Source organism: Lolium perenne, chromosome 3, assembly GCF_019359855.2.
Source record: "Lolium perenne isolate Kyuss_39 chromosome 3, Kyuss_2.0, whole genome shotgun sequence".
Lineage (NCBI taxonomy): Eukaryota > Viridiplantae > Streptophyta > Magnoliopsida > Poales > Poaceae > Lolium > Lolium perenne.
This window is the reverse complement of record NC_067246.2, coordinates 276,773,661-276,791,752: the sequence shown is the minus strand read 5'-3', so window position 1 is coordinate 276,791,752 and position 18,092 is coordinate 276,773,661. Positions and strand designations below refer to the sequence as shown.

Below are 18,092 nucleotides of genomic sequence, written 5' to 3'. Positions count from 1 at the left end.
CGATAAGTATATATACTAAAGGATGCTTTTGGCACTCCGGCAGGAATCACTTGCGTAGCTCAATCCAACTGGCATATTGCTCTCTTTTTCAACGAAAAAGAAATTGTGATTGCGACATAAAACGAATAATAACTTCTAGCGATGGTGCACGCTCACACGCTTATAATCTAGGTGTTGCTGACGCGTATTGTTTTATGCGGCCTGACCTGATCGATTGGTACAGAAAATCTTATCCCAGTCGACCACTGTGTGACTGTTAACTTGTACGTGGCAATATTTGATTGCAGCACCAAAACCCTGATCTGTCCATAGAGCACCGTCAAATGATCTTGGTTAGCATATGCCGACACGTCCCCAAAAAAGGCCGTTTTCATCTTAAGCAATCAGGAGTTTTACTTTTGGACACAAGATTATATTGTTTTCTGACGAACTATCATGTTAGCGTACGTCAGGATAGATATATGCAATAAGCTAGTGATTTGAAGTTGTTATCACCTGGACAATTATTTGGTCCGACATTCAATTATGCCTGCAAAGCCTGGTCCCCAAACTCGCAATAGCTGAATCTAGATTCTAGAGAGCACTTCCAGTGATATACATTCTGTCAAGCATTCTTAACACAATGCAGACAAACAGATGATCATATCCACAAGTTATGCCTTCCAACTTCTAAGCAAAAAAATCCCGTGTTCTGCTGCAGGGATGCCCAAATCGATAACGGGACAACACTAGTCCAAGCGTCTAGATAAGCAACCAGCACACATCTAGCACAAGATGACATGAAAGAGAAAAGGACCTGAAAATCATCATGTGGCGAGTTTTCGAGGAAAACAATCATGTGGTAGGTTCATAGTGCGAGTCTATCTTACGAGATAACGCTCTGATGAGTGATGTACATACATACGGGCAAGAATTCATGGAAAACGTACAGTGTTTATCTTGTGGAGTCCTTGTGTTTTTCGATCTGAATGCACGCCCGGCCCGAGAGCATTGGGGGGACGCAGCCAAAAGAACTGATTTGATTCTGAGGGCATGGACACGATGGGGACTTCTTACCTAATGCAAAGGCTATCCGCAGTGTTAGCAGGTCGGCGTAGTTGCCTGGACCAGCGGGAAGGAAGACGTGTTTGCTCACCCGGATACACATCGACAGACATTACCTGGTATTGTCGTTGTACGGAGCACAGGAGCTGCAGCGTTCAGAGATTGCTTACGGCCTGAATCACAGAACATGTGACAGAATAGTCTACAGAATACAGATGGAATATGGTCATAGATACACGTACACTTGATGCCATCACCCCAAAGTAGAATTGCTTGCCCAAGGATTTGAGTGCACTTGATTGCGTGTTATTTAATGGAGTGTACGTTTCTGTTCTCTGAACTTTTTAAATTAGTTGTAAGATGCTACGTAGCTGCAACATGTCATTTGGGCGGCAAGGCGGATTCTGTATGTGCAAATGGAAAGCTTGGTGCTTGATTTTAGGTAACAAAGCAAGTACTCCGTAGATGTTCATGATGTTATAACATCAGCACACCTAGAGAAAATCTTGCAAGAGTACTTTAGTGTCGAGAACTTAGTACAATAGTTATACTAACTTAGTACCGAATTCCCGTCACTTATTATGCATCGGAGGGAGTAGCTTATTTCGGTTGAGAAGTATAACTTTAACTTGTTCGATAGTCTACTGAGGAATGTACATAAGTATTTAGCTTTCACGTTGAGCATCACGTACACGTAGATGACATGAATGTTACCATTAAGTTCATGAGTTGATCAATGTAATAGGTTTCCTTACTGATACGTCTCCAACGTATCGATAATTTCTTATGTTCCATGCCACATTATTGATGTTATCTACATGTTTTATGCACACTTTATGTCATATTCGTGCATTTTCTGGAACTAACCTATTAACAAGATGCCGAAGTGCCGATTCTTTGTTTTCTGCTGTTTTTGGTTTCAGAAATCCTAGTAAGGAAATATTCTCGGAATTGGACGAAATCAACGCCCAGGGGCCTATTTTTCCACGAAGCTTCCAGAAGTCCGAAGACGAAACGAAGTGGGGCCACGGGGTGCCCAAACCCTAGGGCGGCGCGGCCCCCCCCTTGGCCGCGCCGGCCTATGGTGTGGGGCCCCCGTGCCCCCTCCTGACTTGCCCTTCCGCCTACTTAAAGCCTCCGTGACGAAACCCCCAGTACCGAGAGCCACGATACGGAAAACCTTCCAGAGATGCCGCCAACGCCGATCCCATCTCGGGGGATCCAGGAGATCGCCTCCGGCACCCTGCCGGAGAGGGGAATCATCTCCCGGAGGACTCTACGTCGCCATGGTCGCCTCCGGTGTGATGTGTGAGTAGTCTACCCCTGGACTATGGGTCCATAGCAGTAGCTAGATGGTTGTCTTCTCCCCATTGTGCTATCATTGTCGGATCTTGTGAGCTGCCTAACATGATCAAGATCATCTATCTGTAATTCTATATGTTGCGTTTGTTGGGATCCGATGAATAGAGAATACTTGTTATGTTGATTATCAAAGCTATGTCTATGTGTTGTTTATGATCTTGCATGCTCTCCGTTATTAGTAGATGCTCTGGCCAAGTTGATGCTAGTAACTCCAAGAGGGAGTATTTATGCTCGATAGTGGGTTCATGTCTCCGTGAATCTGGAGGGGTGACAAGAACCTCTAAGGTTATGGATGTGTTGTTGCCACTAGGGATAAAACATTGGTGCTATGTTCAAGGATGTAGTCACTAGTTACATTACGCGCAATACTTAATGCAATTGTCTGTTGTTAGCAACTTAATACTGGAGGGGGTTCGGATGATAACCTGAAGGTGGACTTTTTAGGCATAGATGCAGTTGGATGGCGGTCTATGTACTTTGTCGTAATGCCCAATTAAATCTCACTATACTCATCATGATATGTATGTGCATGGTCATGCTCTCTTTATTTGTCAATTGCCCAACTGTAATTTGTTCACCCAACATGCTGTTTATCTTATGGGAGAGACACCTCTAGTGAACTGTGGACCCCGGTCCAATTCTCTTTACTGAAATACAATCTACTGCAATACTTGTTCTACTGTTTTCTGCAAACAATCATCTTCCACACAATACGGTTAATCCTTTGTTACAGCAAGCCGGTGAGATTGACAACCTCACTGTTTCGTTGGGGCAAAGTACTTTGGTTGTGTTGTGCAGGTTCCACGTTGGCGCCGGAATCCCTGGTGTTGCGCCGCACTACATCCCGCCGCCATCAACCTTCAACGTGCTTCTTGGCTCCTCCTGGTTCGATAAACCTTGGTTTCTTTCTGAGGGAAAACTTGCTGCTGTGCGCATCATACCTTCCTCTTGGGGTTCCCAACGAACGTGTGAGTTACACGCCATCAAGCTCTTTTTCTGGCGCCGTTGCCGGGGAGATCAAGACACGCTGCAAGGGGAGTCTCCACTTCTCAATCTCTTTACTTTGTTTTTGTCTTGCTTAGTTTTATTTACTACTTTGTTTGCTGCACTAAATCAAAATACAAAAAAATTAGTTGCTAGTTTTACTTTATTTGCTATCTTGTTTGCTATATCAAAAACACAAAAAAATTAGTTACTTGCATTTACTTTATCTAGTTTGTTTTATTTACTGTTGCTAAAATGGCCAACCCTGAAAATACTAAGTTGTGTGACTTCACAACCACAAATAATAATGATTTCTTATGCACACCTATTGCTCCACCTGCTACTACAGCAGAATTCTTTGAAATTAAACCTGCTTTACTGAATCTTGTTATGCGAGAGCAATTTTCTGGTGTTAGTTCTGATGATGCTGCTGCCCATCTTAATAATTTTGTTGAACTATGTGAAATGCAAAAATATAAAGATGTAGATGGTGACATTATAAAATTAAAATTGTTCCCTTTCTCATTAAGAGGAAGAGCTAAAGATTGGTTGCTATCTCTGCCTAAGAAAATTTATAATATGCTTGACTTGCCACCGCTGAAAAATTGTTATTTGGATGTTAATCTTGCTGATCATTCTACAAAGAAACCTTTGGGGAAAGTTGATAATGTTCGCATTACCGTTAACAATAACCTTGTCCCCGTTGATTTTGTTGTCTTGGATATTGAATGCAATGCATCTTGTCCCATTATATTGGGAAGACCTTTTCTTCGAACTGTTGGTGCTATCATTGATATGAAGGAAGGTAATATTAAATATCAATTTCCTCTCAAGAAAGGTATGGAACACTTCCCTAGAAAGAGAATGAAGTTACCTTTTGATTCTATTATGAGAACAAATTATGATGTTGACACTTCATCTCTCGATAATACTTGATGCACACTTTCTGCGCCTAGCTGAAAGGCGTTAAAGAAAAGCGCTTATGGGAGACAACCCATGTTTTTACCTACAGTACTTTGTTTTTATTTTGTGTCTTGGAAGTTGTTTACTACTGTAGCAACCTCTCCTTATCTTAGTTTAGTGTTTTGTTGTGCCAAGTAAAGTCTTTGATAGAAAAGTAAGTACTAGATTTGGATTACTGTGCAGTTCCAGATTTCTTTGCTGTCACGAATCTGGGTCTACCTCCCTGTAGGTAGCTCAGAAAATTAAGCCAATTTACGTGCATGATCCTCAGATATGTACGCAACTTTCATTCAATTTGAGCATTTCCATTTGAGCAAGTCTGGTGCCATTTTAAAATTCGTCAATACGAACTGTTCTGTTTTGACAGATTCTGCCTTTTATTTCGCATTGCCTCTTTTGCTATGTTGGATGAATTTCTTTGATCCACTAATGTCCAGTAGCATTATGCAATGTCCAGAAGTGTTAAGAATGATTGTGTCACCTCTGAATATGTTAATTTTTATTGTGCACTAACCCTCTAATGAGTTGTTTCGAGTTTGGTGTGGAGGAAGTTTTCAAGGATCAAGAGAGGAGTATGATGCAACATGATCAAGGAGAGTGAAAGCTCTAAGCTTGGGGATGCCCCGGTGGTTCACCCCTGCATATTCTAAGAAGACTCAAGCGTCTAAGCTTGGGGATGCCCAAGGCATCCCCTTCTTCATCGACAAATTATCAGGTTCCTCCCCTGAAACTATATTTTTATTCCATCACATCTTATGTGCTTTGCTTGGAGCGTCGGTTTGTTTTTGTTTTTATTTTGTTTGAATAAAATGGATCCTAGCATTCACTTTATGGGAGAGAGACACGCTCCGCTGTAGCATATGGACAAATATGTCCTTAGTTTCTACTCATAGTATTCATGGCGAAGTTTCTCCTTCGTTAAATTGTTATATGGTTGGAATTGGAAAATGATACATGTAGTAATTGCTATTAATGTCTTGGGTAATGTGATACTTGGCAATTGTTGTGCTCATGTTTAAGCTCTTGCATCATATGCTTTGCACCCATTAATGAAGAAATACATAGAGCATGCTAAAATTTGGTTTGCATATTTGGTTTCTCTAAGGTCTAGATAATTTCTAGTATTGAGTTTGAACAACAAGGAAGACGGTGTAGAGTCTTATAATGTTTTCAATATGTCTTTTATGTGAGTTTTGCTGCACCGGTTCATCCTTGTGTTTGTTTCAAATAAGCCTTGCTAGCCTAAACCTTGTATCGAGAGGGAATACTTCTCATGCATCCAAAATACTTGAGCCAACCACTATGCCATTTGTGTCCACTATACCTACCTACTACATGGTTTTTTCCGCCATTCCAAAGTAAATTGCTTGAGTGCTACCTTTAAAATTCCATCATTCACCTTTGCAATATATAGCTCATGGGACAAATAGCTTAAAAACTATTGTAGTATTGAATATGTAATTATGCACTTTATCTCTTATTAAGTTGCTTGTTGTGCGATAACCATGTTCACTGGGGACGCCATCAACTATTCATTGTTGAATTTCATGTGAGTTGCTATGCATGTCCGTCTTGTCTGAAGTAAGAGAGATCTACCACCTTATGATTAAGCATGCATATTGTTAGAGAAGAACATTGGGCCGCTAACTAAAGCCATGATCCATGGTGGAAGTTTCAGTTTTGGACATATATCCTCAATCTCAAATGAGAAAATTATTAATTGTTGCTACATGCTTATGCATAAAAGAGGAGTCCATTATCTGTTGTCTATGTTGTCCCGGTATGGATGTCTAAGTTGAAGAATAATCAATAGCGAGAAATCCAATGCGAGCTTTCTCCTTAGACCTTTGTACAGGCGGCATAGAGGTACCCCTTTGTGACACTTGGTAAAAACATGTGCATTGTGATGATCCGGTAGTCCAAGCTAATTAGGACAAGGTGCGGGCACTATTAGTACACTATGCATGAGGCTTGCAACTTGTAAGATATAATTTACATGATACATATGCTTTATTACTACCGTTGACAAAATTGTTTCATGTTTTCAAAATCAAAGCTCTAGCACAAATATAGCAATCGATGCTTTTCCTCTATGGAGGACAATTCTTCTACTTTCAATGTTGAGTCAGTTCACCTATTTCTCTCCACCTCAAGAAGCAAACACTTGTGTGAACTGTGCATTGATTCCAACATATTTGCTTATTGCACTTATTATATTACTCTATGTTGACAATATCCATGAGATATACATGTTACAAGTTGAAAGCAACCGCTGAAACTTAATCTTCTTTTGTGTTGCTTCAATGCTTTTACTTTGAATTATTGCTTTATGAGTTAACTCTTATGCAAGACTTATTGATGCTTGTCTTGAAGTGCTATTCATGAAAAGTCTTTGCTTTATGATTCACTTGTTTACTCATGTCATATACATTGTTTTGATCGCTGCATTCACTACATATGCTTTACAAATAGTATGATCAAGGTTATGATGGCATGTCACTCCAGAAATTATCTATGTTATCATTTTACCTGCTCGGGACGAGCAGAACTAAGCTTGGGGATGCTGATACGTCTCCAACGTATCGATAATTTCTTATGTTCCATGCCACATTATTGATGTTATCTACATGTTTTATGCACACTTTATGTCATATTCGTGCATTTTCTGGAACTAACCTATTAACAAGATGCCGAAGTGCCGATTCTTTGTTTTCTGCTGTTTTTGGTTTCAGAAATCCTAGTAAGGAAATATTCTCGGAATTGGACGAAATCAACGCCCAGGGGCCTATTTTTCCACGAAGCTTCCAGAAGTCCGAAGACGAAACGAAGTGGGGCCACGGGGTGCCCAAACCCTAGGGCGGCGCGGCCCCCCCCCCTTGGCCGCGCCGGCCTATGGTGTGGGGCCCCCGTGCCCCCTCCTGACTTGCCCTTCCGCCTACTTAAAGCCTCCGTGACGAAACCCCCAGTACCGAGAGCCACGATACGGAAAACCTTCCAGAGACGCCGCCAACGCCGATCCCATCTCGGGGATCCAGAGATCGCCTCCGGCACCCTGCCGGAGAGGGGAATCATCTCCCGGAGGACTCTACGCCGCCATGGTCGCCTCCGGTGTGATGTGTGAGTAGTCTACCCCTGGACTATGGGTCCATAGCAGTAGCTAGATGGTTGTCTTCTCCCCATTGTGCTATCATTGTCGGATCTTGTGAGCTGCCTAACATGATCAAGATCATCTATCTGTAATTCTATATGTTGCGTTTGTTGGGATCCGATGAATAGAGAATACTTGTTATGTTGATTATCAAAGCTATGTCTATGTGTTGTTTATGATCTTGCATGCTCTCCGTTATTAGTAGATGCTCTGGCCAAGTTGATGCTAGTAACTCCAAGAGGGAGTATTTATGCTCGATAGTGGGTTCATGTCTCCGTGAATCTGGAGGGGTGACAAGAACCTCTAAGGTTATGGATGTGCTGTTGCCACTAGGGATAAAACATTGGTGCTATGTTCAAGGATGTAGTCACTAGTTACATTACGCGCAATACTTAATGCAATTGTCTGTTGTTAGCAACTTAATACTGGAGGGGGTTCGGATGATAACCTGAAGGTGGACTTTTTAGGCATAGATGCAGTTGGATGGCGGTCTATGTACTTTGTCGTAATGCCCAATTAAATCTCACTATACTCATCATGATATGTATGTGCATGGTCATGCTCTCTTTATTTGTCAATTGCCCAACTGTAATTTGTTCACCCAACATGTTGTTTATCTTATGGGAGAGACACCTCTAGTGAACTGTGGACCCCGGTCCAATTCTCTTTACTGAAATACAATCTACTGCAATACTTGTTCTACTGTTTTCTGCAAACAATCATCTTCCACACAATACGGTTAATCCTTTGTTACAGCAAGCCGGTGAGATTGACAACCTCACTGTTTCGTTGGGGCAAAGTACTTTGGTTGTGTTGTGCAGGTTCCACGTTGGCGCCGGAATCCCTGGTGTTGCGCCGCACTACATCCCGCCGCCATCAACCTTCAACGTGCTTCTTGGCTCCTCCTGGTTCGATAAACCTTGGTTTCTTTCTGAGGGAAAACTTGCTGCTGTGCGCATCATACCTTCCTCTTGGGGTTCCCAACGAACGTGTGAGTTACACGCCATCACTTACCTCCCTCACCTTCGGCGCAATATATTGTTATGTCTTGATTGACAATAACTATGACGGAAGTAGGGCTATGTTGTCAAATAATGCAAATGTGCCTTATTAATGACATTGTCTAAGGGGATTAAACAAGGTGGTCTAATTACACCCAACTTGGCTTGGTATTGATTGTCGTTATAGTTATCACAACAGTTATTTTGGGTGAGATAGTATGGTCACAATCATCATAGATAGATGAATATAGATAAGAATTTTTCAAATTATAAGAACAATAATGAAATTTTGGCATGTCAAGAAAAACATGTGACTACTTTGATAAATCATTAGCTCATCACCCATTCAACTCCAGTGAGAATTAATGTCGTAAAATAATGGAGATCCATGAAGATATGGCGGTGCTTCTCCCAAGTGGGGACTCTAGTGGCTAGGGTTTCATCATTACAACTATTCTTGGTTGCTTCACAGATTCGTGTTTCTTTAATTTGTGAATATGGTGAGTTGAGGACATTTATAGTTCGAGGAGTAGAGTGGTATCATTCGGGGTGCTCTGCGATGTTGGATGATGAAACAACAATGTATGCTGAAGTTCAAATCCTTGGGAGGACTCCAATGTCAATGGAAAGACGGTGGCAAAAAAGTCCACGCATCCACACAAAAACCATTCTTTTCTACAAACTTTGTCCACAAAGTTCTAGTTGTTCCATTAATGGTAGATCTTGATGCGATCTTTGGCCTTTGGAAATAAAAATCCATAATAAATCTACAACTTTGGAAGCTTCCAAGCGAATCCATTTGTCAAGGTGTAAGTGTAAATTGCCCAGATGTGTATTTTTTGGTAACTAATGACAATCTTTATGGCCTAATGTTTCCTTTGAGTTTATATGAAGAAATATTCTATAGGTAATTCATGTAGGCCATGTGTTGGATTCAAGTGTGGATGTTATGAATATAGTGTTGGATATGTGTCGTAGAGGAAAATAAATAAAGATGTTTTATTCTCATATTTGTAATGTTCATAATAAGTTTATGCCATGCTATAACTAATATTAGTATAATTTTATTTTTTTTATAGCCTAGTAAGGTTTTTAGATTTCACGTTGAGCATCACACGTAGACGACACATGCTATCATTAAGTTCATGAATTGATCAATGTTCTAGGATTCCTTACCTCCCTCACCGTTGGCGCAATATATTGTTATGTCTTGATTGTCAACAATAACTATGATGGAAGTAGGTCTATGTTGTCGAATAATGTAATTGTGCCGTAGTAATGACATTGTCCAAGGTGGTCTATTTACACCCAACTTGGCTTGGTATTGATTGTTGCTGTAGTTATCACAACAATGATTCGGGCTGAGATAGTATGGTAACCGTTGTCAGAGATAAATGGATATAGAGAAGAATTTGTCAAATATTAATAACAATAATGAACTTTTGACATGCCAAGAAAAACATATGACTACTTTGATAAATCATTAGCTCATCACCCATTCAACTCCAATGAGAATTAATGTCGTAAAATAATGGAGATCCATGAAGCGATGGTGGTGCTTCTCCCAAGTGCCGATTCTAGTGGCTAGGGTTTCATCAGTACACATATTCTTGGTTGCTTCACAAATTATTGTTTCTTTAATTTGTGAATATGGTGAGCTGAGGACATTTATAATTGGAGGAGGAGTTTGGTATCAGTCGAAGTGATCGGCGATTTTGGATGATTAAACAACAATGTATCACAAAGTTCAGATCCTTGGGAGTACTCCAATATCAATGGCAAAGACGGTGGCAAACAAAGTCCACGCATCCACAAAAACCAATCATTCTTTTCTACAAACTTTGTCCACCAAGTTCTAGTTGTTCCAAATGGTAGATCTTGATGCGATCTATGGCCTTTACAAATAAAAATACAAAAAATTCTACAACTTTGGAATCTTCCGAAGGAATCCATTTGCCAAGGATTCACTACAAAGCCAAGAGTAAGAAGCTTCACAGGAACTAAAGAGGAATCAAATTTGGCATGGCGGAATTGTAGATCTAGACCTCCTATTTATTTTCCCTCACGTAGATGGATTTTTTTATTACGGAAGTATACATATCAAGCTTTTAGAGGACAACACTAGTGGTAGGAATAAGCATTTTATATGGGCCCCACTCAAATCTACATATTGTCCCATGAAGTGGGTCATTTGAACCCTTCGGGTTTCACACGAAATTTTGTACTTGAAAGAGCACCTATGCTAGCTAGGCATGCAGGGTGAATAAATATGCGATGATGAGAAACATAGGCGAAAGTGATAACCTTTAGCAATTATTTTCTATTGTTTGCCCACAAAAACCTACACATGAAATTCCACAAAGATAGAACTTGTGGAAAGGTAGATTGCAAGGAAGTGAAGGAGCCAAAGAAAGGGATCACAAACACGAAGACTCATCCCGAGGTTCATAGAGACAACACTAACATATGTTTATCCTTGGAGAAGCCAAGAACACAATGTCCAAAGGCCACCAAGTCCTTGTTGGTCACCCATACCAACTTAACCATGTCTAGAATACTAGCAAGAGAATATTCTTCATTTTTAATATAATTGAAATGGGATTGACGAATAACAAATAAACATAATAGTGTTTATTAGTGTCGCATAAAATGAAATAAAACAAAATGGGGTGTGGCCAAGTGGTAAGGCAGTGGGTTTTGGTCCCCTCATTGAGTTAGAACACCAAATCCACGCCCAACCACTAAGATGGTAGATCTTTACTCATAGTAGGCGATCTTAGGCCCACAAAGTCGCATCACCTTCACAGCACACGATTAAGGTTTCCAAGTGACTCTATATAGAGACCGTTAGGGGGGGGGGGCACTTCCTACAAGAAGTAACAACACTAGATAGCACTTGGATCTTCAAACAAAAGAATCACTAATATAGCTTCACAATTCACAAAGCACATGAATCTTGAACTATTTTAGTATCGGTGTATGAGTTAGGTGCAAGGGACAAAGATAGAGGTGAAGATATGGTCTAAGGCAAGGGTTTTCTCTTGTCTCAAAACTCTCTACGTTGCCTTGGTTGGGCGGGGACATATATAGGAAAAACTAAAAAAATGGGACCGTTGCTTTAAAAAATAACATGCCCAGAACTTCTGGATGGTGTTCTACCAGTTCAAATTTTGAATAGTCGGGAGGATAAAATGGAATTCTTAGAGATACTAAACCTTTTCTCATTGGTACCACTTACTAGAGAATCTCAAAAGATGGACATAACCAGAAGGTAATCAAAGGTGTGCTTGCCCTATAGATCGGGCTTTTTAAGGCCCACCATGACACACAAAAGGCTCTGTCACTATACAACAGAAAAGGGAATTACTGAGTTAGTCTGCCGTTGTGCTTATTCGAACCTACTAAAATAAAAGTTGTAATTAGTAAAAAAAACATCTTATTAGAGGTTGTTTATAAATTTCCAGCCTACAAGGCAAACGAGACTAGCAGACATAATTCATAGCTATATCATAAGTCCCATTAACCGAGCTATCATGGCTGCCATAAGGTAACGTTCAGTTAGACCTATCAGATCTAGGTATAAGTTGTACATATTAACCAGTCTGATGCACATTCAACATCAAGTATAAGTATACACCAATATATTCCATGCAGAACTAGCTCTGAGCTGGCAGTTCACGTGCCAAAGAAATATCAGCTACTTGTAGTTTAATTTTAAGTTTATCCATGCACGTAGTAGTGTATGGTATGCACCTATCATTTGAAGTGGCAACAGTGCTAGTACAAACTCGTATGCATGGACGCATGGTGCAGTATATTTTGGTTTGGGCTATGACAGACTAAAGGCATGCATGCCTGATAGCATAAATCACAATAAAACTAAAGACAACAGGCGAACAGATATATAAATAAAGCCATCGAAGCACTGTAAAAAAGGCTTTATAAATACTACATCCGTTTCAAAGAATAAGGCGCACACATATTCGAAGACGATCTTTGACCATAAAAATTGAGCAATAAAATCTTGATTATATTATATGTAATTACTATCGTTGAATTCCTCCTATTGAAAATCACTTTCTCGTGATGCTGATTTTATACACACAATCTTTATATATTTGAAGTAAATCTTGATCAAACAAAAAAAACACGAAAAATGAGGACGCTTATTCTTTGAAATGAGGTAGTATTAGCTAGCTAATCAAGGAAATATATCAGTACCTTCAGCTTCTTAGATATTGCTCACGAAACTGATTGATGAAGTTGATATTTAAAGCCATGAATAGATGCCGTACAAAATTATAAATATTGTTCAAAAAAAAATTTAGTTCCTTATAAATATTGCTAATATCATTATAGTATACTTGTATAGTTTTGGGGGATTTTTTGCAGGTATATAATTAAAATTCAATTAAAAGGATAATTTTCTTTGATTTCAATATATATTCTTGAAGTTTTAAAAAGATGTCCATGTTTCTTAAGTTAAATATTCATGATACAAATAACTTAGCCGAAAATAGAAGCCATAAAAAATTTATGCAATATATAACCTATTTCCAAATACGACCATCTATAAGATACAACCCTATTTATTTAAAGAATAATGCATGACTGTAAAAAAAACCCGTGCACATACCAAATTGTTCATGTATTTCAGAAAAAAAAATGTATATGTCTATCAAAGAAGTGCCTAAATATTCCTAAAGATATGCTCATGTTTTTGAGGATAAAACATCATCTATTTTCACAAAAAATACAAATAAAACATAACTAGATATTTAAAAGCAGAAATTAAGAATAAATGAAAAATAGAAAGAAAACAAAAAAATTGCAGAAAATCTCGCATGAAACTTACTGGGTTTTTTTTTTTTGAGAATTTGAAACTTACTGGGCTGAGCTCTTTGTTTCCGGAGGGTGTGGGTGGCGCGTCTATATACAATCTTATGGGCTTGAAGCCCAGGAAAAGGAGTTCGTATACCCGGAAAGAAACACAGACCAGAAAAATGTTAACTTGTCCTAGAAACAACCGTTGACTTTGACTCTCTGGGACCCAATTGACAGCCATAAAACGGCAACCCTCCCGGAACAGGAATGCCAGATTTCAGTTTCCCACAGCACCATGTCCTCCGACCTACCAACCGCCGCCGACTCCACCCGCTCCCCGGCCGCCGACTCCAGCCATTCTCCGGCCGCCGTGACGGAACCTCCAGCTCCGCCGCAACCCCAGCCGCACCATGCTCCGCCGTCGCCGTTCAGCCCCGTGCCCGACGAGACGGGATCCCCAGTCCGTCCCCATCCCCCACCCCAGCAGCACCACCCTTCGCCGCCGCCCTCCCCTTCCGCGGGCCGCGAGACGCAATCCCCAGTCCATCCCCGTCCCCAACCCCTCTCGCACCACCCTTCGCCGTCGCCATTCCCCGCCGTGACCGACCAGACGGAATCCCCAGTCCATCCCCAGCCCCAGCCCGAACCGCACCGCCCATCGCCGTCGTCCTCCCCGTCCACGGCCGACCAGACGCAAGCCCCAGCCCAGACCCCGCCGCAACCCCAAGCCCAACCTTCATCGTCGTCCTCCCCCGCCACGGCCGAGGCACAAACCCCACCCCAGCCCCAGCCCCAGCCCCAGCCGGCCCATTCCTCGCCGCTTCCTTCGGGGGACGACGACGACGTGGTCATCACGGGAGCGTCCGATGGGGCGGACGGTGCTGCGGCGGCGGATGAGCGCGTGAAGGGGCCGTGGTCGGTGGAGGAGGACGCCCTGCTAACCAATCTGGTCATGATTCACGGGCCCCGGAACTGGACCCTCATTGCGCAAGGGATCGCCGGCCGCTCCGGCAAGTCCTGCCGCCTCCGCTGGTGCAACCAGCTCGACCCACAAGTCAAGCGCAAACCCTTCACTGGTACCTGTTCCCCGTTTCCTGTGGGATATGTAGTCGTTGTGCACATAGAACTAGAAATTTGTTTGCAGTGAAGCTCGTCCTCCTCTTAGCATTATGGAGATGATACATTATACACTTCTCATTGACTATGCATATCTCTCTTACTACTTGCTTTCTGAAGCTGAATCTGTGTTTTTGGTTGCAGAAGAGGAGGACCGAATTATAATGAATGCCCACACAGTTCATGGGAACAAGTGGGCATCTATCGCCAAGCTTTTGGTTGGGAGAACTGACAACGCGATCAAGAACCACTGGAATTCTACTCTGAGGCGCCGCTACTGCACTGATAGCCGATGCGCACGAGGTGCTTCTGTGGAGCAACCTAATACAGAGATGCCCAGGGCTGTTTCAGCGGAACCGTGGCCATTATCGTGTCCGAGTTCCTTCAATGTTACGGAAGTAAAGGAAGCTCCTGTGCAAACGGTGTCTGAAAGCTCTGCTGTGCCGTTGCAAATCACAGCTAATAATAGCAGTCCCTCAAAAATAATCAGAGTTAATAACAGTTGTAGCACTGAAGTTGTTGATCAGCCACACCTGGTCCGACCAGTTGCTGTGCTAGGTGCTTTCAGACCATACAGTATTGGACCTGCTCAATCAACGCAAATGGAAAGGTCAAGTTCTACCAAGTTTGTCTCAACCATTCAAGCTGTCACGCCTGAGACTGCGGTTTCCAAGTTTGCTGATACTACATGCTTTGCTGCTGACGTGCCAAACAAATGTGGGCATGGTTGCTGCGGCACTAAGAAGCGACCTCGTGGCAACTCATTGTTGGGTCCTGAGTTTAATGAGTTTGAAGATCATCCCCCAATTCTCAGCAGTAATCTTGCTTCGCTGGTATCTGAAATTAGCAGCATTGCCTGGATGAACAGTAGTTTGCAAAGCAGTGGCACTGGCAACTTGTTTCAGTCTAATCCTTCATCCTGACAAATTAGGAATCATGCGAGTTGGAATACTGAAATATTGGTAATTGTACTGTTCAGACCTAATCAAGTCATCAGGATTATACTCCACCTGCAGATTCAAAGGCATGTGCAACTTCCAGCTTTTTAGTGTATACATCTCTATTTCTTTAAGGTGGTTAGCATCTTCCATTCATACTGCATCACACATGTATGTAATTGGACATTACTGTCGCATTATACATAACGAGCTGCTAAACCTAGTTGTATTCCATTTTCATTTGAGTGTATTATGTCATGCTGCCAATTCTATGTTAGCACCAAATAATGACTTTCTCTCCACATTCATTTTTTTCCCGTGTGATGTGGAAACTTTTTTTTTTCTAGAATGAAGTTATAAAAGCGTTGACTAAAGGGGGAAGAGTCCCTCCTTTAGCTGTCCGCTGTTAGAAAGGATGAGACCTCTCCGCGTATTAATGCGGATATAACTCCAGTGGAATCCGCGGCAGCGCGGACTCGAACGCTGGTGGGTGGTTTCAGCACCTTGAACTCCAGCCACTGAGCTAGCGCTCAGTTCTCTCTATGACGAAGTTATTACAACATGTTATTTGAATAAAAAGTACACAACCAAAATATTTTGAGAGTGGACACTGATCGTCTATCGCGCTTGTTTTTATAACGGGCGTAAGTAAGTTATTATAATTAGATCCTGGCAAAGTGAAGGTTAAATATTAATATCTGGCATTTTAACCATCAATAGTTTTTTTTGTCTTTTACTATCTGATTGTAACTGAATAAGTAGATCTCCCTGTTCTGGGGGTGCTTCAGTTCCCTTTTGCAGTAACATGTTAGTCTCCCACTTACACAATCAGTGTTGGTTAACATTGCTCCTTATAGAAGGGATATAAATCTAGAGTGGGTGTTGCTAGCAGTTTCATGCATCTGTATTGTTACTGTATAAGCCATCATAATCTGCAATCAGGTTTCTTTCTGTGTCACTATTTGTATTGTTGTCCGTCCTGGTAGGCCTCTGAAAATCTAGGTTCACGTCGTCCAGGACTCCAGGTTAACCTTTTAACTGTTGAAGATAGCTTGGTTCGTTGTCTATGTTGCAGTTATAGGTTATACGAAGTTCTTGACGAAGATGCTTTGGTTAGTACATCATGGTAGGTCTGTACTTGGTTGGGCTTCCTCCCATGAGTTTGCGTACTCTGATTTGCAAATCTTGGGATAGACCAGCACATACTATATCTCTGCTTCTCTTGCTATCAACTTTCCATTTCTGAACATCTGCTGTCCTAGTCTAACCAATTTAATTCGTAAATCAAGCTTGCGTACATACCTTGTTTTGCATGACCTCAGTTCTTTTGTTGAAAATGAAACTCTGGCTCATAATTTAGTGCCAGTACGGTTGAACATGATCAGTATTTCTGAGGTTTGTTCTCTCTTCGCCTCACTGGTTTTCCCTTTAAGAACCATAGTGATGCTTACCTGTGTTCCTTCTGGGTTCCGAGGGATGCGAAACAGGTGTTGCTACTCCTATTTTGTACTGTTGGTATTTCTTTCAGTCTTATTGCTTATCTCACATTGTTCTTTTTAGTATGGGTCTTGGGTATACATTCTTTGGTTTTCTTGACCTATTTAAGGTGTTGCTAGCGCTTTTAGTTGCCTCGATCCTAGATACAGGTGCATATAGCTGTTCCAGTTTTCTGAAAGCTCTTGTCTGTAGTTCCTGCATGGTAATAATTATGTGGACCAAGTTGCTTCTATTTTTCCTGCTCTCATCAGGTTTGGGCCTTGAGGTTCCATAGGAATTTGGTGTACAAAATGGATGTATAATTGATAGTTTTAGAGTGCTAGGCCAAGCAAAGCCTATGAACATAGTCTAGCAACACCGCATTGACTTCCTCTTTGTTAATGCCTCAGTCGGAGGACTGGCACCTGATCCTTTTGCTCTATCTGTCTTCAGGTCATATACTAGGCATGGATGATGTTGCTTAAGCCGGAGAAAAAAAAAGCTTTGCTCCTTCTCCTTATACACAGGCAGGTCATATAATCTTTTCAACATGAAACTTGAAGCCTGTCACCAGCTGGTTGGTTCCGGGACCCTGCGCTGTCTCAATTATATGATATGCATGCTGAATTGGTGATATAAAGATTCTGTACCTCATGTGGGGGCGGTCATGGATACTGATTGGAGAGGTGCATCAAAATATTCTGTGCTTTTAACCAATTATTATGATTTAGATTAGTTGGATTAGGTTCCGTTCTTCCCAGCTTCGATGATTTGGCAGGGTGGACCCAAGTAGGGCTGACAATGGGTTCATATGTTTGCAATCAAACTTCCAAATTCTAAGATGGATTTTGTATGTTTATTGTTGAGATCAATTCTTTGAATTTATAGAAGGAGCACCATCACTCAGATTTTCTTCTGCATCCTGCTTCTGTGATTTGCTCCACCGGTATTCCTGCTTTGCTGTTTGAATGTGTTTTTACATGGATTGATTTAGCATCTGAGGCAAATGATCCAGTGAACCAACTCGGTGACCACCATATTCGTTTGAGCTAGTTTGTTCCGGCGGCCTGTGAGTCGTGATCACCATTTTCTGTATGTTGCGTGGCATGAAAGCAGCACAGCGGTCCACCTCTCCTGGATGTTCTCCATACGGTCAAGATTGGTCTTGCCTGTAGTGGAACCTTTCATGATAATGTGCAAGTCTTGCTTTGGACTTGCTGAGTCAAATGATTGAGC

General features: G+C 41.5%; 1 protein-coding gene across 1 annotated transcript; it reads left to right on the top strand.

Moving 5' to 3' along the window:
* The first annotated feature begins 13,596 nt into the window (after positions 1 to 13,596).
* Positions 13,597 to 17,772, top strand: LOC127344444 (transcription factor MYB25). The gene is made up of 3 exons (XM_051370719.1): positions 13,597 to 14,402; positions 14,587 to 15,466; positions 17,310 to 17,772. The coding sequence occupies exons 1-2, from the start codon at positions 13,622 to 13,624 to the stop codon at positions 15,363 to 15,365; spliced, it is 1,560 nt and encodes a 519-aa protein (XP_051226679.1). The 5' UTR covers positions 13,597 to 13,621; the 3' UTR covers positions 15,366 to 15,466; positions 17,310 to 17,772.
* Positions 17,773 to 18,092: the final 320 nt, after the last annotated feature.